The sequence below is a fragment of the Agelaius tricolor genome, unplaced genomic scaffold, assembly GCF_023055355.1.
Source record: "Agelaius tricolor isolate 1412-34295 unplaced genomic scaffold, bAgeTri1.0.p SCAF_4, whole genome shotgun sequence".
Classification (NCBI taxonomy): Eukaryota; Metazoa; Chordata; class Aves; order Passeriformes; family Icteridae; genus Agelaius; species Agelaius tricolor.
Window position 1 is genome coordinate 11,271,560 of NW_027269264.1, and position 18,442 is coordinate 11,290,001.

Consider the following 18,442-nt stretch of genomic DNA (forward strand, 5'->3'; position numbering starts at 1 on the left):
ATAACAGAACAATGTAAATTAAAAAAAAAAAAACCAAACAAAAAAACCCCAGGATGACTTACCCAGGCAGTGGGCCCCCATTGGTTAGTTCAAAGACTTGATGTGGGTTCAACAACTTTCTAAAACTGTACAGCAGATCCCGGCCTTTTAGACCACCACTTTTTGGATTCACAAATACAAGAAGTGGGCAACAATTCTGTGGTATCTTGGAAGCCTGAAAGAAGACAAGAAAAAGGGTAAGTCAATGCCATGAAAAGGCAGGAAAATTATACTGCGTCTCAGAAATACTACCTGATGCTTCCTTGATGCCGACTAAAAAATCCAGATTCTATAAATAAAAAGATTCAAGGTCCAGCCAATGGACAGGTTAGCTGCTGATCTTACTTCCCTAGGAATTTAAGGCTCCTTAACCGATTCCAAGTACACATTTGAGCCCAAGGCATTTTAAGTAGCCCTTCCTACGCATTTTCAGTAAACAGCCTGGCCAAAGAACAGTGTGAGGGATAAGAGTTCTGTACAATTAAAACAGTTTCCCTGAAAAGCAAGAACTTCTCCCCAAACCAACTGAAAAATCTTTCTTTAGTTTTGTGGTTGACTTAGAATGCATGTCAATTTACAAGGACAAAGCATTTAAAAATTAAGATGTTTGGGGCAGACGGTGGTGTACTTCTGCCTATGAAATTAGAAGCTGAAAGCTTCTTTTAAAAATATGTAAGCTAAGCTTTTCCATCATGAGGATTTACTCAGGGGTGCCAGTATCTTATGACTTACTGAAGCTGCTGCTGAAGGGACCATCAAAGCCTCCAGAAACTGCAAAGGAAGCCACTGGACATGGCAGAAGTGTGATTTCCTGGGGCACTCCATGGACTGCATAGGAGCAGCTTCACTGGAGGTCAAAATTTCCAGCCAACAGATGCACCTTGGGACTAGTGCTCACTCAGCCTGTCCGCCCATAAATAGTTCTGTAAAATTATTTCTAACTAGTTCTAGAAAGATTAGAAATCACCAGCACACCTTTCATCCATCCTGACACAAAGCTGGGGTGCAGGTACATGACAGAAAAGTCCACTGGACATTTCAACAACTGCACCTCTAAACAGAAATGTTTGCCATGGTCCCTAAGTTGTGGTAATTGTTATTTACAAATTGGACAGCATTCAGGGAACGGCAATTTGTCATGCAGCTGACCGGATGGATTCAGGGAACAGAACAACAGTGCTAAATATAAGTCAATTTAGACAAGAATGATTCAGGGGTCGGTGAGGCAGCAGCATGACTGCAGCATGCAAGCATGTGGAGAGATACCAACAGCTACAGACGGGAGGAGGCGGCACCCAGAAAGCCTTTCAGCTGCTGCCTGTGAGCAACCACCAGAGACCATGATCTGAGGCGAACAACGGAGAAATCGGGTCAAATTTATGAGTTATATTTGTGGGGATGAAAAATGGAGTCCAACATTGAGACACCCCACACCTGTGACCTGATTTAGGCACTTTACAAACAAATGATTGTTTGGGTCTTCACAGTACTTGGGAGATTTCTTCTAATTTTCTGTTCTTAGAAGAGCTGGGTGCTAATCCTCTGCAAGTCACACCCTGCCAGATGTGTCAAGATGCTGACAAACATATAAAAATCCTTCTCCTCTAACACTGCATGAGAAATGTGCTCTGCCATCCAGTGTGACTCATCTCTTGATAAAGAGAAAACACATTGAGAAGAGGAACACTAAGCAGGTATAAAAGCACTTTATACTAAGGTATAAAAGCTGGTGAAGCAGGCACACACTGACTCCTTCTTTACTCATCCTTCAGATTCTACAAGACATTCAGTTTGAAAATTTATCTTGAAAAACAAATGAGCCAAACAAGGGCTGTTTTGGGGGACAAACAGCCAAAAGAACCTCATGCTTTATTTTACTGGAAAGGTTCCACTGCAGACAAAAGAAGTAGGTTGATAATAAAGAGCTGGACACACAGCTCTCTCCAAAGGAACCACCTTCATGCTAGACTGACAACTGAAGTCAAAACACCTTTGGCCTCTACATTCAGGCCTTATTGGAAAGGGGGAAACAATTACTCAAAGCATGCCCAACACATAACAAGGGTAATATATTCATTTCTGTTAAGCACATGGAAAGGATATTTGTAGGCAGCAAAGGAAGTCTACGGAACATAATGTGCCACTGTCACAAGAGGTATTAAGTCAACAGCTCAAAGATCCACGCATCCCAAAGAGACAAGTGGATTTCGTCTCCTTGAGCCATTCAAGAATTAATGGAAGAGTAAGCAGAGATCTGGTGTTTTCAGAAGCAAACGCCATCTTGTTACTCTGTCAGTTCCTGCACCATCATCTGCCATATCCCACTTAGAACAGCCTTTTGATAATCACAGAATCATCAAGCTTGGAAGACAACTTTAGGATCATGAAGTCCAACCACCCACCCAGCACTGCCATTGTAACACCTAAACCACTCAACCACATCACCATCAGATCCAAATGCCTCTTAAACACCTGCAGGAATGGTGACTTTCCTGGGCAACCTATTCCAATGCCTTACCACACTGATAGTGGTATTTTTTTCCCCCTAATACCTAATCTGAATCTCCCGTGTCTCAGATTGAGGCCATTTCCTCTTGTCCTCTCACTGCAGGCCTGGCAGGAGAGACTGACCCCCACCTCACTGCACCCTCCCTTCAGGGAGTTTTAGAGAGCAATGGGGTCAGCCCTGAGTCTCCTCTTCAGGACACTAAACAACCCCAGCTCCTTCAGCTAGTTCTCATAAGACATGTTTTCTGGTCCTTTCATGAGCCTTGTTCCCTTCTCTGGACACACCCCAGCACATCAATGTCCTTTTTGAAGTGAGGGGCCCAGAACTGGACACAGCACACAAGGTGTGGCCTCACCAGTGCTGGGTACAGGGGGACAATCACTGCCCTGATCCTGCTGGCAACACTACTGCTGATACAGGCCAGGATGCCAAGAAGGCCACCTGGGCACACTCCTGACTCATGTTCAGCCAGATGTTGACCAGCATCCCCAGCATCCCCTTTTGTGCTGGGATGCTTTCCAGCCACTCTGCCCAGCCTGTAGTGCTGCATGGCGTTAAATCCCATGAGTAACAGAAGGCAGAGCAGCTCTGAAAGGAAACAGCATCTCCCATGGGGTAACAGAGCACATTGTTCCCTTCCAGCACTCCTTGTCCAGCTTTTACTCTGCCCTACCCTCTCTCCTGTCCACTTCCCATTTCTTCCTCTTCAGAGCCTTTTAAGTACATAAATTTATCTCCAGCCATTTCAACTTTCTGAACAAAACTGGCAACCTGAAATCTCAGGCTTGGTATAATGCCTGGAAACTTGTGGGGTTTAAAAAAAGAGGGCTAACAGTGTAAATAAAAAGAAAAAACCACGAAGTTCTGCAGCTCGAAGTGAGAAAAACTTTTTCAAAGAAGAGCAAAGAAACCAGCCCAGCTCTGGAGTCTAACAAATACCTTACTTGAATGTAAGAACATTTGATTTTCTTCTCTTCTTCAGGAAATCAGTTTCTAAAATTACTGGTTTGGGACATTTAGAAGTGACATGCTGAACACATGTTTTATATTACTTGCTTTTAGAGGCACGTTCTAATGCACTGGGTTTTAAACCAAGTAACTGAAATAATTCAAAGGCACCATAAGGGAATCACAACTATTTCTGAAACATGGTACACTCTAAGGCGTTCAAAAGCACAGCTGTGTTTTGTAAAATTGTCTAAGATCTTACCCAAGTAACATAAATTCTTGTAAATATGTATTTACTGTAAATTGCCAACTATATTTCTTATCAAGTGTCAATACTATACCTAAAACCCCCCAAACCAGTTAAATATACACCCCGAATCTACTAAGATTCACAAGCAGCTACAGAGAATGCCTGGAGCTAATAAAAAATCTGTATGTAGTGTAAAGTGAATAGTCCTACTACAAACCCACCTTTGTTAAGGTAACTTCGAATGTGAATTCCTAACTAAACCCATTTAGATGCAGTTACCAGAATAAAAAGAAGATTTCAAGAAAGTGCTTGTCCTTACAGTGAACTTGCTTCCCATCACAACTCTTCATTAAGCTTAAAGGAGTAAGAAACACTGCTAAATCCCCAGATAATGACCAGCTTTTAAGAAAACAATTATTTTTGGTAAGAATTAAAAAGTCTTAACAGTTTGTACAGTAGTGCAGGGTGCTGTGCCTTCTCAAGAGCACACTCTGTTACAATTACAGACAGCCACAAGGGTAGCACTCTAATGCGGCTAAATTTTTAAAAGTTCTTTAATAAAGCCCCAGTGGGGACAGAGGAGTGAGTTTGTTACTGGGCAGAAGAGAGTATGTGACTCACAGCCCGAGGACTCCCTTCCCCCTTTAGCCCTGGCTTCAGTACTGTGCTTGAGGAGTGAAATCTGCAGAAGGGTTTTGTGTTGGCTGGCATTCAGGAAGGAATTTATTGCTCCTTTCTTACAGACAGCTGAAGGAGGCTGCATGACTTAGACACTCTGACAATCACTGTGAATTGCTTAATTTGTCAGGAGTAGCACAACATGGCTTTAAACTGAGCAAGATGTTTATTATCCATGCTAATCCTCTTTCCATTGACTGTACTGTGTAATCACATCTCACAACAAAGCAGAACAAGGCGTTCTGTGCCACCAGCCCTACCAGTGTGACAACCACAGCACATCTTCCTGGGCAGTGGGCTGACTCCAGGAACTGCAGATATCTCTGTAGAACTCAAGTAGAACTCAACATTTGCAAATGCCTGCCAGCAGCATCTTCCATGTGCAAGGACTCACAATGCCTCAAGCACAAATTTTCTCCACCCTGGCCAGAAAGGACCCACTATCTGATGAGAAATTATGTGCAAGGTGTCACAACACTACTGGAGCAGCAGCTGGGTCAACCCATAAGCTTTTCTTTATTTTTTGGCATATTGCAGAAATGGAAGAATCACAGAATCATAAAAGTTGGAAAAAGACATCATTAATTGCAACCTTTGACTGAATACCACTTGTTGACTAGACCACAGCACTAAGTGCCATGTCCAGTCACTTCTTGAACACCTCCAGGGATTGGTGACCCCACTGCTTCCCGGGGCACTCCATTCCAATCCTTGAAAACCCTTCCAGCAAAGGGCAAAAAAGTTAACAACCCTTTCAGAAGGGTGAAAAGCAGCCACTCATGTTTTGGCTAAAATGCTCACTTAACTACGATGCTTTTAAGATGTAAATATTTGTGTGAGGAGAATGAATGAAATGGAAAGTTTCATTTAGTAGAATGAATGAAATGGAAAGTTTCATCTATTTGAGAACCTTCTACTCATTTTCCTGCTACTCTTAACAAATATAAATGCAGTATATCAGAGGGCACTCCACTAGTAAAAGGCATTCCTGATAAAGCCAAAAAAAACTGTGGTGATTTTGGCTTTAAACAACTGTCTGCTGACTTCCTTGCTTGCCTGTGCTGCAAAAGAAGTTCTGTTAAATTAGTTTTGAATTGAAAGATTTAGTCCTGCAATGTCTTTCACCTTGAATTGATACCAAAGAGTGAAACCAAACTGTCCCCAAAGTTCCTTACACACAGCAGCTAAACAGGTTTATAATATACTGCACTTTTTTTTTCACACTCCAGTGGAGAGAGTATTTTCATTTATTTGAATACTGTGAAATGAAAAAGTGTTTGATTAAATTCCTAAAGGCCTGAAACAGCAGAACAGATCAACACATCTGACAACACTAACTGTTTGACTTTCTAATAAGCAGCTTAAGCAAACTGATTCCTCGCTCAGACTTCTCAGTAAAGGAAATCAGAGGGTGAATTGCCTTGGGTAGACCTGAGCATGCTAGACTTGAACCATGCCTCCTCCTTATGTCAAACACTGAGTAAGCAAATCTCACCTCAGAAAAATAAGACTAGCAATCTGCTAACCACCAATACTTCTGTGCTTTTACCAATTTTTAAGAAGGGATATTTTGGTTTGTTGTTTTTTTGTTGGTTGGGTTTTTCTTTAATTTAACTGGCAATTTGGAAAAATTATTAGCCCTTCATTCCCAACTTCTTTGTATTTCACTCACAAAAGAAATGTCAAACATAGTGTAAATTTAGTATTGTGTCAGTTCCTGTGTATTTCCTGGTACTGTGTTTAAATCAGCACACATATAAACAAAGACTATTATCATCATAGGCTAAAAAGATAGTCTGGGTTGGAAAGTACTGCGGGAGATCATCTAGTTCAACAGCTACCCAAAGTAAAGATGGTGATCAGCCATTAGTCTGCCTTGGGTAACTAGTAAATGGCATAAGCCTGGGTGGACAATCATACAAAAAACTACACTTGAAATATCATTTAAATTAACTCTTGGCTCCTTGCAGTGAGATGACCAAATATAAACAACACATGCTGAAATGGAAACACAATGTTTGTGCTGGTGTACAGCCCCTCTCTCCTGCTTATGTATTGGAAATTAACCACTAGCAGTCCCTTGAACTGGAGTTTCTAAAAAATATCTTGCATCAGATAAGAGATAGCAATGTCCACATTCTCCTGGCATCAAGAAGTTCTCTTCAAACATATCCAGTGTCAGAAAACCAGACATATGTAATCAACAGAGTGGAGTATGTTCAACTTCACACTGCAGACAACAATTATAGGCTCATAATGGATTTGCCTAAAATACACCTAAAACAGCTATCCAAAAATACATCCTGCTTTCTGTTTCTCACAATAGGCACTCTGAAACCTAGTCTGGACAAGGGGGCCTTGATTTCTAAGAACTTCACAAAATGTAATTCCTATACACACATAAGAACAAGGCTCTCAGTTTATTAGGAGGGGGTGAAACTTTTGATTTTGCCAGTTGTATGTGAGCACTACCACTAGTATCTACCCATATAAAAACCATAATTTTGCCTTCAGAAAGTCTTGACCAGTGTAGGACTCATTTCTAAACAGTGACAGCAGGTACGCGAATAAACAACAATGGCCATTGAATTTGATATCCTCCTATATAAAGCTATTTCATAATTCCCACTAAAAATGTAATTTTTTTGGCCTTCTGTGATGTTCCAAGAAGTCAAACCAGGACTCACACTTTGCTTGCCATAATGCAGTTCCAAAAAGATAGTAATTGCAAGATACTTTCTGCTGAGGTGTTGTGTAACTACGGCAACACTCTTTTTTGGACAGAACCTACATAATCCTGGTTAAAAATATCATTTCACTCAGTTAATAATTTTCCTCTTCTCACATTGACTCACTTTATTAACATGAAACCTATTATTAAACAAACTGATTCACATGAAAGTCATTAGTAACAACAAGAATAAATCAGAATCAGGCCTGAATTTGTGAAAGGACTCTTGCACTAAGTCTTTCAGAAGACTATGTTCTTCTGAGATCCTCAAGGGGTAAACAAGGTCAAACTGCCTCTGCTACAGAATGGGGGAAATGAAGATAATATCACTGTGAAAATAAGCAGAAGTGTTTTACCTCACAGTTAATGAGGAAACACATTTAGCTCCCATACCAAAGTCTGTAAGCATTTTAAGACATACCAGCTGAAACTGAAACCCCATTTAACATTTTGATCACTGAAAGAAACAAAGAGAAAGAAAATTTGTTTTCCTCTTCTTTATAGTTGTACAGTTAGGCAGTTGTAGATTGACAGTTGAACAATAACAGGACAAATTACTTAACTCACTGAATTTATCATATACATGAAGTACAGGCTCTGAAGTTGGTTGTTTTTTTTTTCACACTACTTATAGGCCTATTTGAATAAAACATATTTTCATTTAGTTCTAGCAGAAAGAGTTTTAAGGCAGTAGTTTTTTTCTTTTAAAGACATTTTTTAAATTCAAACCTGTCTCTTACCATAACTGCAGGAATCACCACAGCATTCAGAGGCTTGTCATTGACAACAGTATCTTTAACTAGCATATATATTCTTTCAGCTTCAGAAAAACATGAAATTTGGAGTACAACAGCACCTGTAAAGAGGCATCAGAAATACTTTTAAAGAAATACTTTTAATATTTTCTATTATTATTATTATTAGAAAATAAGACTCATATTACAGCAAAAGTTTACTCAGTTTACTGAGGCCATTATTCAGCAAAACTTATTCTGTAGTCGTTTGTTATCAGCTGAATTGTGTTGTTATGTTTTCAAACCTTCCTTCCTACCCTCAGATTTTTGTAAAAGCAAAGCAAATTGAAGACAAGAACTGCAGCACAGAACTAATGCATATTTAAAGATTTCCTTGGAGCTTCAGGAGTAGGGCCTATTTGAATACTCTTCATCATTACTAACATTCTGTTCTCATCGTGTACAAGTGACAGAGGTATCAGGTTTCATTTGGTATCCAATTATTAAAAATCCAGTAGTTCTGTTCATTAACAATATCTCAGTAAGAATTACTGCAAGCAAATATTTGGGCTGATAATCAAGTTTAGATCTTTATGTTTGCTTAGGTTCTGAATGGAGAAGCTGGGTAAGGGAAGACAAAAGAGAAAAGACAAAATTAATATTGACAAGTTAGTGTAAAGTAAGATATTTGGTGAGGGGGAAAACAGGGCAGGATAAGACAAAAATGCAAAATGGACAGTACATGAGATGTAGGCTGGCAACATAACCTGGCTGTGACAAAATGGGAGAGTTAGAAAGTTATGAGAACAACAAAAATACATTCATAAGAAGAAAGTGGCAATAAAAATCACATACAAGCAGAAACATCTAAAAAGCACATGCATGTAAGTTTGGTATAATGATGCTGTGACACGGGACGAGTATCACAAAACCAAGTATTGGCCACTGACAAATATGGAAAGGAGAAAGTACATCTGAAAGCTTTACAGCTTTTCCCATGCAAAGATCAAAATCAATCAGTATCAATTAGTCATGTGGAGACAGCAAATAATCCAAAGGAAGCACACATCAGTCTTCAAAAGCATGCTACAGAAAGACCCATTTAGCAGACATGTGGAAGATAAGCCTCCCAAAGGATGTGAACATCTCAACTATAGACACCTAAGCATGGAGAAAAAAAAATTCCACACTTTAAATTTTTACCAAATGCCGATCTCCACCTGACCACTGCACTAAAGCTGCCCAGAGCCACCGCTGCTCCAGCTGTCAGAAGCCTCATGGCTTCTCCGATCTTGCTGAAATAAAATTCATACGCCAAAAGCAAAGAAACAGCTCAAAGGATGAATGCATTTATTTTCTTCAACTTTCCGCCATTGAATTCTAGCTCTTAACACTGCTAGGAAACAGCGACTATGAAGCAGTCCCAGTGAGTCCAAAAGCAGCACCAAATTTTAGTATTCTCAAAGTCAAAGAGACTAAAAATCCTTCACTTGAACTCTTTTTAACAGTTCTGTTGTGTTAGATTATTCAGTTGAAGTGCAACTTCAAAACTAATTTTTATGATGAAATATTACTGCCTTCTGGTACACAAGGCATGCAGCCAACCTTTTAACTTTTTTTTAATAAGGTAACACTAATCCACTGCTCTTCATAAATACAATGTGTTGCATTTTACCTGAAGGGCTTTTTGCTTATGCAGTAAGATTAACATACTCTGAGCTTCCAGCCTCTAGTATTAGACTGCAGTTTTGAACATAGACATTGTTTGCAAGACCAAAAATTTTAATGCTTACCTTGTGCTTGATAAACATGACTCACAGATACTACATTTGCTGCAAAGGGTAAAAATATAAACACATAAAACCTTGGGTACATTTAGAGTAAATATTTAAAGTATTTTTAAAAGTTACATAAATATTATATAAATAAATATTAAAAGTTATACAAATACAGGGAGAACCTCCAGCTAACACTTTTCCTCTCATGTTTACTTTGCACGTAAGAACAGCTAAACTGATTTTCATAAAAGGTGACTAAGAATTCTTTCTGGCATTTCAAGTTTAATTCCTCTTGAAGTGACATAAAAGCAAATTGGGAAAAATGCTTTGTTTCCTGCAACAAAAAAGTATGACACATTCCTGACACTGTTTATAGAAAGTATTGGTTTAAGGAGTATTATTATGAAAATTCAATTGCACTTCTTTGAAAAAGAAAAATAAATTCTTTTCCCTGAGTGTTTGTCCATATGTATGTGCACACACTGCTCATACTTCTTTCTCCATGATGGGGCACAGAGCTAATGACTAACATGGAGAACAGCCCAGACAAAAACTGTCAGAGGTTAAAAACGGCAAGAGATATTTTGTACACAGTTTAAGGTATGTGTAATTCTTCTAAAAAGTGATGCCTTTTTATACAAACATAACAAAAAGAAAAAAGAAAAGGCGTAGTCACTTATAACTAGAGTAACGTAATTATTATTCTGTAAATAATAAGCTATCACATCTCTCCTACAAATGTGCGCATGTTAAAATTATTAAAAAAGCCCATGTGAGAGTAAAAGGCAGAATGATTTTTTTTTCATCAGGCCAGAAGAGGTTAGAATTATATTGATGTTATTAAAGTTTGTTCTGTTTACTTACTTTTGATAGCTAATTCTTCCTTGAGAATATTCGTGTATTCTTCAGGGGAAAGCTGAGGTGGAAGGCCACTAACAAATAAATTTACTTGTACAATGGATTTACTGTTTTCCACAATGTAAAATCTTGTTTGATTCATCTGACGTATTGAAGTCTACCAAAATAAAGGAAAATAAATGATATGACATTTGACAAAAAGATACTGTGAGGCAAAATCCAAAATAGTTCTGCACTTAGCAATCATGTCCTCTATGCCTAGAGAATATCAGAAACAGAAACAAACTTCAGTTCAAGCACTTAGCTTCTCTACCCTTGAGCCTGCTTAGGGGGTAACCAATGACTCACTTTTTCTGTAAGAAAGGGGACTCCATACTTGCTAAAACCAAAAAAAATCATGTTTCTTTTTCAGATTTACCTTTCTTATGTCCTTGAGTCTGTTAAGAATTGGTTCCTGGTTGTCCAAGACCATGCGCTGAACTGGAGAGGGCAAGAACATTCATCATGTTAGAAAGCATGTAAATTATTATCAGGCTCAATTACACAAAAACAAAAAAAAGAAAAATTAGGGGAAAAGTACAGCTCTGCATACAACTAATTTTCTCATAAAGGACCACGCAGACATGAGCTGCATCTTATCCAGCAATAAAAACACATAGGTGCTTGGAACAATTTGACTTTTTCCAGAATTCTTAAATACCACCCTCCTTTAAAAAAGGGCAGAAATAGCCTGAACCCCTCAAAAGACAAGCAGTACTTTGGTAATAATCTAACAGTTTGACATAAGACTTTCAAACTATTTCCTAATAAGTACAACAAAACCCAACTTCTGTGTTTTATCAAAACATTAAAACAATTGTTTTAATCAACAATTAAAACAATTCTAACAACTTCCAGTGAATGTAAGGTTGCAAATGTTCCTTTAAAACAGAGCACCAGAAACCAACCAAGGTTATGACATTCACAAAGCTATAATAGCCTTATGAAACAACTTCCCAATAATGCTTGCAAATAAAGCAAAGCATCAAGACAGTATCTGAACTACCAAGATATTTATTCAGCTGTGGCCAGAGCATTAGACTACTTCAAGGTCTTTATTTCTCCATGCAACCTTACAAATACTGAAGCACAAAGGTATGTTAACTTGGAGAACACCAGCCTAGCTCGTGCGGGATCACAAAACACTTGAGCAATGCTAGAACTGCAGATTTCTATTCTTCCTAACACACAAACATATTTCTTGGACTGTCTTAGGGCTCAAACTTACTCTTCTTCAGGGGCTGTGTCAGGAGGAAAGAAGCAATTTGAACTTTAGAATTAATCTTTATTAAATAACTGCAATTAAGAAAATTATGTCAGTTAAACATAGTTCCTCAAAACAGAGAAAAAATATCAATACCCACCAGAAACTACAAATGAGTTTTTATGTAATAATGAAGGGGAACCTTATTCCCACAGGACACACAGGACTGAAAAGAATCAGCATCACTTCTGATTAAGTATTTCAACATCACCATGAAGTTTATTCTCATTTGTGTTTTTTATTGTAGAACATGAACTGTGACTGTTAGAATGGGGGGAAAAACTCACAGATATCAGATGTGTGTTTGGCCAGTGCTCCTTCACTTACCTTGCTTACTGCCCATAAGCACTTCCACCAATTTGAAATTCTGGAGGCACTCCGTCTGCCAAAAGATAAGAGCACGTAAATGCAGCTTCTGACTGACATAATTTTGCCAGATGTTACATTATTGTGTGTTATATCCTGTCCTGTGTATAACACAGCACAGAAAATTAAGCATTTTAAAAAAATTAAATCTTTTAAAATCAACCATGATGCTCTTCCTCCAACCAACTCATTCCAAGACAGGAATAATCTTTATTTTACACATTCATAGCATCATGCTCCCACGCTCCTAAAAACATTGGCATTCTCCCAGCCACATTGTGAAGGGACCCCTGTACAGCACAGTTAATCCCATTCCCGCTTCAGCAATGAGCAGCTAGCTCATCTGGAGTATTTCCTGAGTGTCCTTCCAGAGGAAGCATGCAGGACTGGGAATGAGCCTGCTCTTGGGAGAAGACTGCCCAGGAGCTAGCTTGGCAAAAGCAGGCTTGACCATTCCCCACCTCCTGGGACACTCCAGCTCTGATGGAACAAAAGTTCTTCTCCAAGCTATTGCCAGGGACCACTCAAGTCCCTTTTGCAGCTGGACCAGAAGAGCTGGCACAGCCAAGAGCTTTACCATTTACAACAGTAACTGAAACCCTGCAAACATACAACATTCAGGATTGAAGGACATTCAGAGAAAGGGTTTAAAATTTTGGCCTTGAGACTCAAGAGACAAATGATCTTGCTTTATGTGTCATGAATTAACATGACACATAAAGCAAGATGGGGCTGTTAAAAGCCTCAACTCCATACATGTGTTTTGCCTGATACTTGATGAAAGCAACTTGGAGCACAAGCAAATTCTGGATATTAAAAAGAGATTTCCTGTATGTTCATGTTTATACAGAGAAACAAGGAGAGCATTTAAAAATTACCACTACTGGAGATATTGCAACTGAGCCAAAGAATTAAGTCATATATCTAGCTGCCCAACTACAGAAGTGTGAAGATCTTTCCCTAGTGGAATTTCCAACTAAACTGTTTGACAGTTGCTTTTTTCAGATGAGACAAAACTTTGGACATGGTTGCTCCTATTTTGTTAAAAGGTCCAGAGCACTTGAGGAAATGGACTGACAACAAATCCTGGAAGTATCCTGTAGCCAAAACAAGCTGCATGCTTTACACAGCTGGATACACCCAGACAGAGGTATGATCATCACTAACTGCAGACAGCTAGTCACAAGCATGCTCTTATGTGCCCTGTGAATAACCACAAAGGGCAGCAGTCACTCTGTGACTGTGCTGTGCCCTGGAGCAGTGGGACTGTGCTGATCTGCTAGTGTGCTCACAAGCCCCAGGTGTTGACTAAAATGTGCACACGACAGCTTTATGTCTCCACACTGGGGAGGTTGGGCCTGTCAATGCCTTGGCATTCTAGCGAAGTCTACTAACATGTTTCCTGAAAGTCATGCTGTTTTGGCATCAACCCTAAGAAGGACAGTCAGATTGAAAAGAGATTATCTTTCAAGGAAAGCATCTACAAAATAATCTACAAGATTATTTTGTATAATCTACAAGATTATACAAAATGTATCTGGAATTTTCCAGTGATGTGGGAAGCAATCCAGACACTAAAGAACGTGGGTGCCATTTCAACCTTAAGTCCTTCCTTGCATCCCTTGGGGGCTACAGAGATGCTGCTTGCCAAGTTAGGAAGAAAATTTCTGCAGTGCTCTTTAATGTTTTTATAAATTGTCTGGATGAAGAAATCAAATGCACTGTGAGTTTCCTGATAATACTAAGCTAGGAGGAACTGTGGACACCCTCAAAGATAAGGGAGCCTTATGGGGAGATGAAGATGTGCTAGAGAACTGGGCAATCACCAGCCATACGAAATTTTTAACAAGAGCTACTGCCAGATTCTCAAGCTGGGACGGGGTAATTCCTGGTTAAAAATACAAACTGGGGGATGAGAGTTGGGGAGTGGAATAAGATCTCAGAGATTGGGTCAGTGGCAAGTTGAATATGAGTCAGCAGTGCCTACCTACCCTGAAGATTGTGTTAAGCTTTTAGCAGCACGCCAGTCAAAAAAGATCATCTACCAAATGCTAACAACATTTGTAATAACTGCAAATTAAGGGGCTGTAATTTTTCTGAAGAGAAAAATACATACTTTCAGGGTCACTCAGGTGGTATATGGATGTGATTAAGATCTTCACTTACCTGCCTTCCAAGTAATGGGAGTACTTCTTTGATCACAGACTGCACAGTGCTATCCTTATTTACTCGTAGAGAAACATATGCCATTCCCACCCTAAGGAGAGAATACTTATTTTAGGATCTATCACGTGTGTACCTTTTTAAACTAAGTGTAGCTTTTTCTCAAACATATTTGCATTAGTTGAAGAAAGTTGTTCACTGAGACTCATGGCAGATGTGGTATCAGCGCCACAGACAAGAAAACACTTTCATCTCAAGGACCTGCTAATTACAATTGTAGCACTAAAGATTAGCTTCTTCCTAATCACAAAGATAAGCTGCAAGTTTTTCATACAACTTGTCAATGCAGTTACAACAGCAAATAAACGCATGGTTAAATTTTATCCCCCAAGTCTTCAGAAATTAGTAGGTCCAGACCATTTTATTTCCACTACTAAATATGCTTAAATTTCATACTATCTCAGTGGTAAATTGTATAGCTGTTAGGTTTTTTTTATTGTTTTTTCTTAATAGATTTTTTTTCTTCCTCATCTCACATGGGAAGTTGCACTGTAGTTCTTCCTACATCACATTTCTTCAAAAAAATCCACTAATTTTTCAAGTGATGTGTATGTTATCATTTGTTTGCAGATGTAGTAAATGTAAAGTTGCATCTTTCTAACCAAACACGTGATAAGAGAACTGCACAAGTTGCACTCTATGTTCCACACATGTAAAGAAACCCAAGGGTTTCCAGGCATGGAAATGAACGTTATGCACATTACCCATTCAGAAAAATGAACAGAAGAATCCTGAAATAGGGAAAGAAACTGCACTCTCTGTTAGAGTTCTGCAGCTTCAATAATTACAGCAAACAGGGTTAGACTACAGAGGACAAATGTAGCCAAGCAGAATAACCTTGTGATCAAGAAGGAAAATACTCACTTTAGCCAGGCAGGATAAATTCTGATCACTTCTTCATCCTTTGGTTTGGCTCTGATGATCCAGGCTTCAGGAACAGACTCTCGGAATACTGAGCCCAAGTTGCTGTCCTCTGCAGCATCATTCCTGTTGATAACATCATCAGAGAGCAGCACCTGCTGTGTAAAGGTCTGAAGCTCATACTCCTGCTGGTCATCATTTATGTAGTACGCCCTCAAAGCAGCCTCCTAAAACACAGCAAGATAAATTAATATTCACTTGAAAAGACACCATTAATACCTATACAGCCATAGATATTATAAATACCTGATTTATGAAATGAAAATTGAATGCATGTTCTAACCTCAGAGGAGTGTATACATAGCAATGGCAAAAAAATCAAAACAAGAGTGAAGTTTTGAAAACAAATTTCAGTGAACATGAAAAAAGAAAGCTTGAGATATCCATGTATTTGAACACAATTATTTTTGGCAAGTAATAGTCATTTTAAGACCAAATGTAAAAATTCAGGTCAAATAAATCTACATTCATGCATGTAAAATTTAGTCCACAAGGAAAATGGTAAATTACACTTGACTGAACACAACTCTGCCTACTCAGTCTTCTTGCACTAAGGGACGCCAAAAATTAGTGAGCTTCTGAGCCACAAAACTGCCCTGAACCCATACATCACCTGTGAAGAAACAAGGGAAGGGCTGTCTTTGCAAGATGCACACAGAAATTTTACACCCATAATGGGCCCATGCAGGCAGCACCTCTGCTAGCACAGATGCTGCAGTCAATACAGCTCAGTTGTAAGAACTTGTATTCTTCTTCTCTGGTATTGAAAGTGCCAGCCTGGTAAAATGTGCTTGAAAGGCAAGTAGCACTCCTAAATAAAAGTGCTTTCAGTCCTGTACATAGTTTTTCTTAAAGATCTTTGACATGCAGAACACTACAAACCTTTTGCAAAACTCTGGTTGATTTTGAGCAAAGTATCAAGATAAAAAAATCCTAACGATCTTTAGAGCTTTATATTGTCAAAATTCTGATGTAATACATTCTTCAGACCTCTTTGCCAAGTCTGTACAACTCTGAGACCTCACCATGCACAATTTTATTGTGAACCACCCTGGTCCACCTCTGGGATTTATCTCTCACAGCATGGGGTGTCTGCCTAGCCCAGTGAATAAAGATCAGTACAGCACACTTGATTTATTACAAAGTAATTTTTCCATCCCAGATGGAACACTGGAAAAACTAGAGAGGGGCCAGTATGTGATCAATAATTGATTATTTTCACAACCAAGGGATGGAAATAACTATAATAAGCTTTAGTGTTCCAAGCTGATTAACTCAAGTGCAATATTGGTGACTGTCCAGGATAAATACCAAACCTCTACTACAGAAAAGGAGCAAGATCTAAAGAGCTGGTTATCCTGTGTTGCTTGTCTCAGTAAAATCAGGCTTCAGAGTAACACCAGGAAGCAGAATGACTGTTTAACATGTGATACTGTGGTTGCCATTATGCTACAGATATGTAAGCCACCATTTCCTCAGATGCTCTAAAATAGGAGCACTACCTGAAGAAGTCAAATTACGTTGCAGTGTTGTAGCCCATTCACAGATTTTTGTTGTTATTGTTCAGTTACATTTCTAAAACTTAGCTTTTTACTATTGTAATATGAAATTACATGTATCACACTGGAAAACTGACCCTCACTGGGTATCTTACCACAACTTCTTCATTTTTTGCAATCCTTGGAACTGAAATTAGTCGAAATTGGTTGCGTTTCACTGCGTCATTCCCATCAAATATCTTTAGTGTTTGTTTACCTGAATGAAAACAATTGTGTTTCATTAACACACACCTTGAATCAAAAAAACAACACCCCGTGCTTTTAACCCACTGAAATGTTTCTTCATGGGAACATTCTTTGTCATAGGACAAGCTTTGAGGCTGAATATTTTAATTTTTGTTTTGTTACGGTTCATTTAAAACAGAGGAACATTCAGAGAGGAAAGAGGGATGAGTAATCAGAATTTTATCCTGGCTTTTGATATAACTGTTACAACCAGACTCTGTACGTTATCACTTCTTCATCCTCAGCATTCAAGAATGCATTTAATATTGAGAAGCTGAACAACTTGAAGACCAAGACAAAGTGCCACTGCCTTCAGAATACCTCCCAGAGTACTGCCAGTTCTGAGTAAATGCTTCCAAAGAAAGTCCTTAAAATAGCTGGTTAAGTGTACAGGCAACAGGAGGAAAAATACAGGGACAACAGAAAAACTGGAAGAAAGAAGGTACAGCAAATGAAGACCTTCAGCCTTTTGCTGTGTTTCACTTCACTAAAGCCTTATTAAGTCATGGTCCCTTCACTAAAGGCTTATGAAATTCATGCTCAAACTGTTGAGCACAGATTGTTGCACAAACATCTGTAAAAGGGTGAAGAGTGAAGGATTTCAGGTTCACCTTTCACAAAGATGGGTTATGATTCAGGTACAGGCTGCTGTATGACAAAGTCTCTCTCTTAAGCAACATTTTTAAAAGTAATAGCAAAGTGCAACAATATTCTCATAAAACAGGCAGGTTTTGAGAGGTTTTAGGAACAAGTTAATATTACCAGTGCATTAAATGTGTCCTTACTGCCTCTGGAAAGGAAACCAAGTTAACCAATCCAAACAAAAAAGGAGATCCCATTGAGACAGACCTTGTGTCCTCTCCTGATCACATCTTTATGAAGACCCTGATGAGCTGCTGACTTTTGCAGGTTCTTGCAGGTACTCCCCAGAGCTGATGCTTTACAGCAGACATAACTATTTATCACTGACAGAATATGCCCTTTTCATTGCAGTATTGGACTGAGTGATTAACAGAAGTCACCCATTGTACAGCACAGTGTTACAGTCTGATCTCACAATAAATCTGTACACCTACATTCATCATCAAGTAGTACAGCCACCAGAAGCTATCACTTGCAATTTCGTGGAGTGTTAGAAATATTAAGTGAAAGCCACATATACCAGCTGTAATGCTCACACAACTGGTTAATCATGCAGCCTGTTAATGCACATTGTAAAGGAGATATGTTACATACTGGAGCCTAATTCCATGCTTCCCTAACAGCTTGGAAGCACTTTGTAGCACAGAATAAAATACAAAGAGCCTTTTGCTCTCAAAT

At 38.9% G+C, this 18,442-nt stretch overlaps 1 protein-coding gene across 2 annotated transcripts in view; it reads right to left on the minus strand.

Moving 5' to 3' along the window:
* The window catches only part of DGKQ (diacylglycerol kinase theta), an 89,335-nt gene that overhangs the window by 19,703 nt on the left and 51,190 nt on the right, over nucleotides 1-18,442 (minus strand). For both annotated transcript variants that reach the window (XR_011678839.1, XM_071424571.1), the window contains exons 8-16: nucleotides 16,993-17,093; nucleotides 15,282-15,505; nucleotides 14,361-14,451; nucleotides 12,156-12,210; nucleotides 10,944-11,005; nucleotides 10,532-10,682; nucleotides 9,683-9,721; nucleotides 7,896-8,011; nucleotides 63-214 (exon numbers count right to left, since the gene is read on the minus strand). Coding sequence is in view for 1 of the 2 variants with exons in the window: in XM_071424571.1 (XP_071280672.1) it covers nucleotides 63-214; nucleotides 7,896-8,011; nucleotides 9,683-9,721; nucleotides 10,532-10,682; nucleotides 10,944-11,005; nucleotides 12,156-12,210; nucleotides 14,361-14,451; nucleotides 15,282-15,505; nucleotides 16,993-17,093 (991 nt within the window). In the remaining variant the exon portion in view is untranslated. The remainder of the gene's footprint in view (nucleotides 1-62; nucleotides 215-7,895; nucleotides 8,012-9,682; nucleotides 9,722-10,531; nucleotides 10,683-10,943; nucleotides 11,006-12,155; nucleotides 12,211-14,360; nucleotides 14,452-15,281; nucleotides 15,506-16,992; nucleotides 17,094-18,442) is intronic.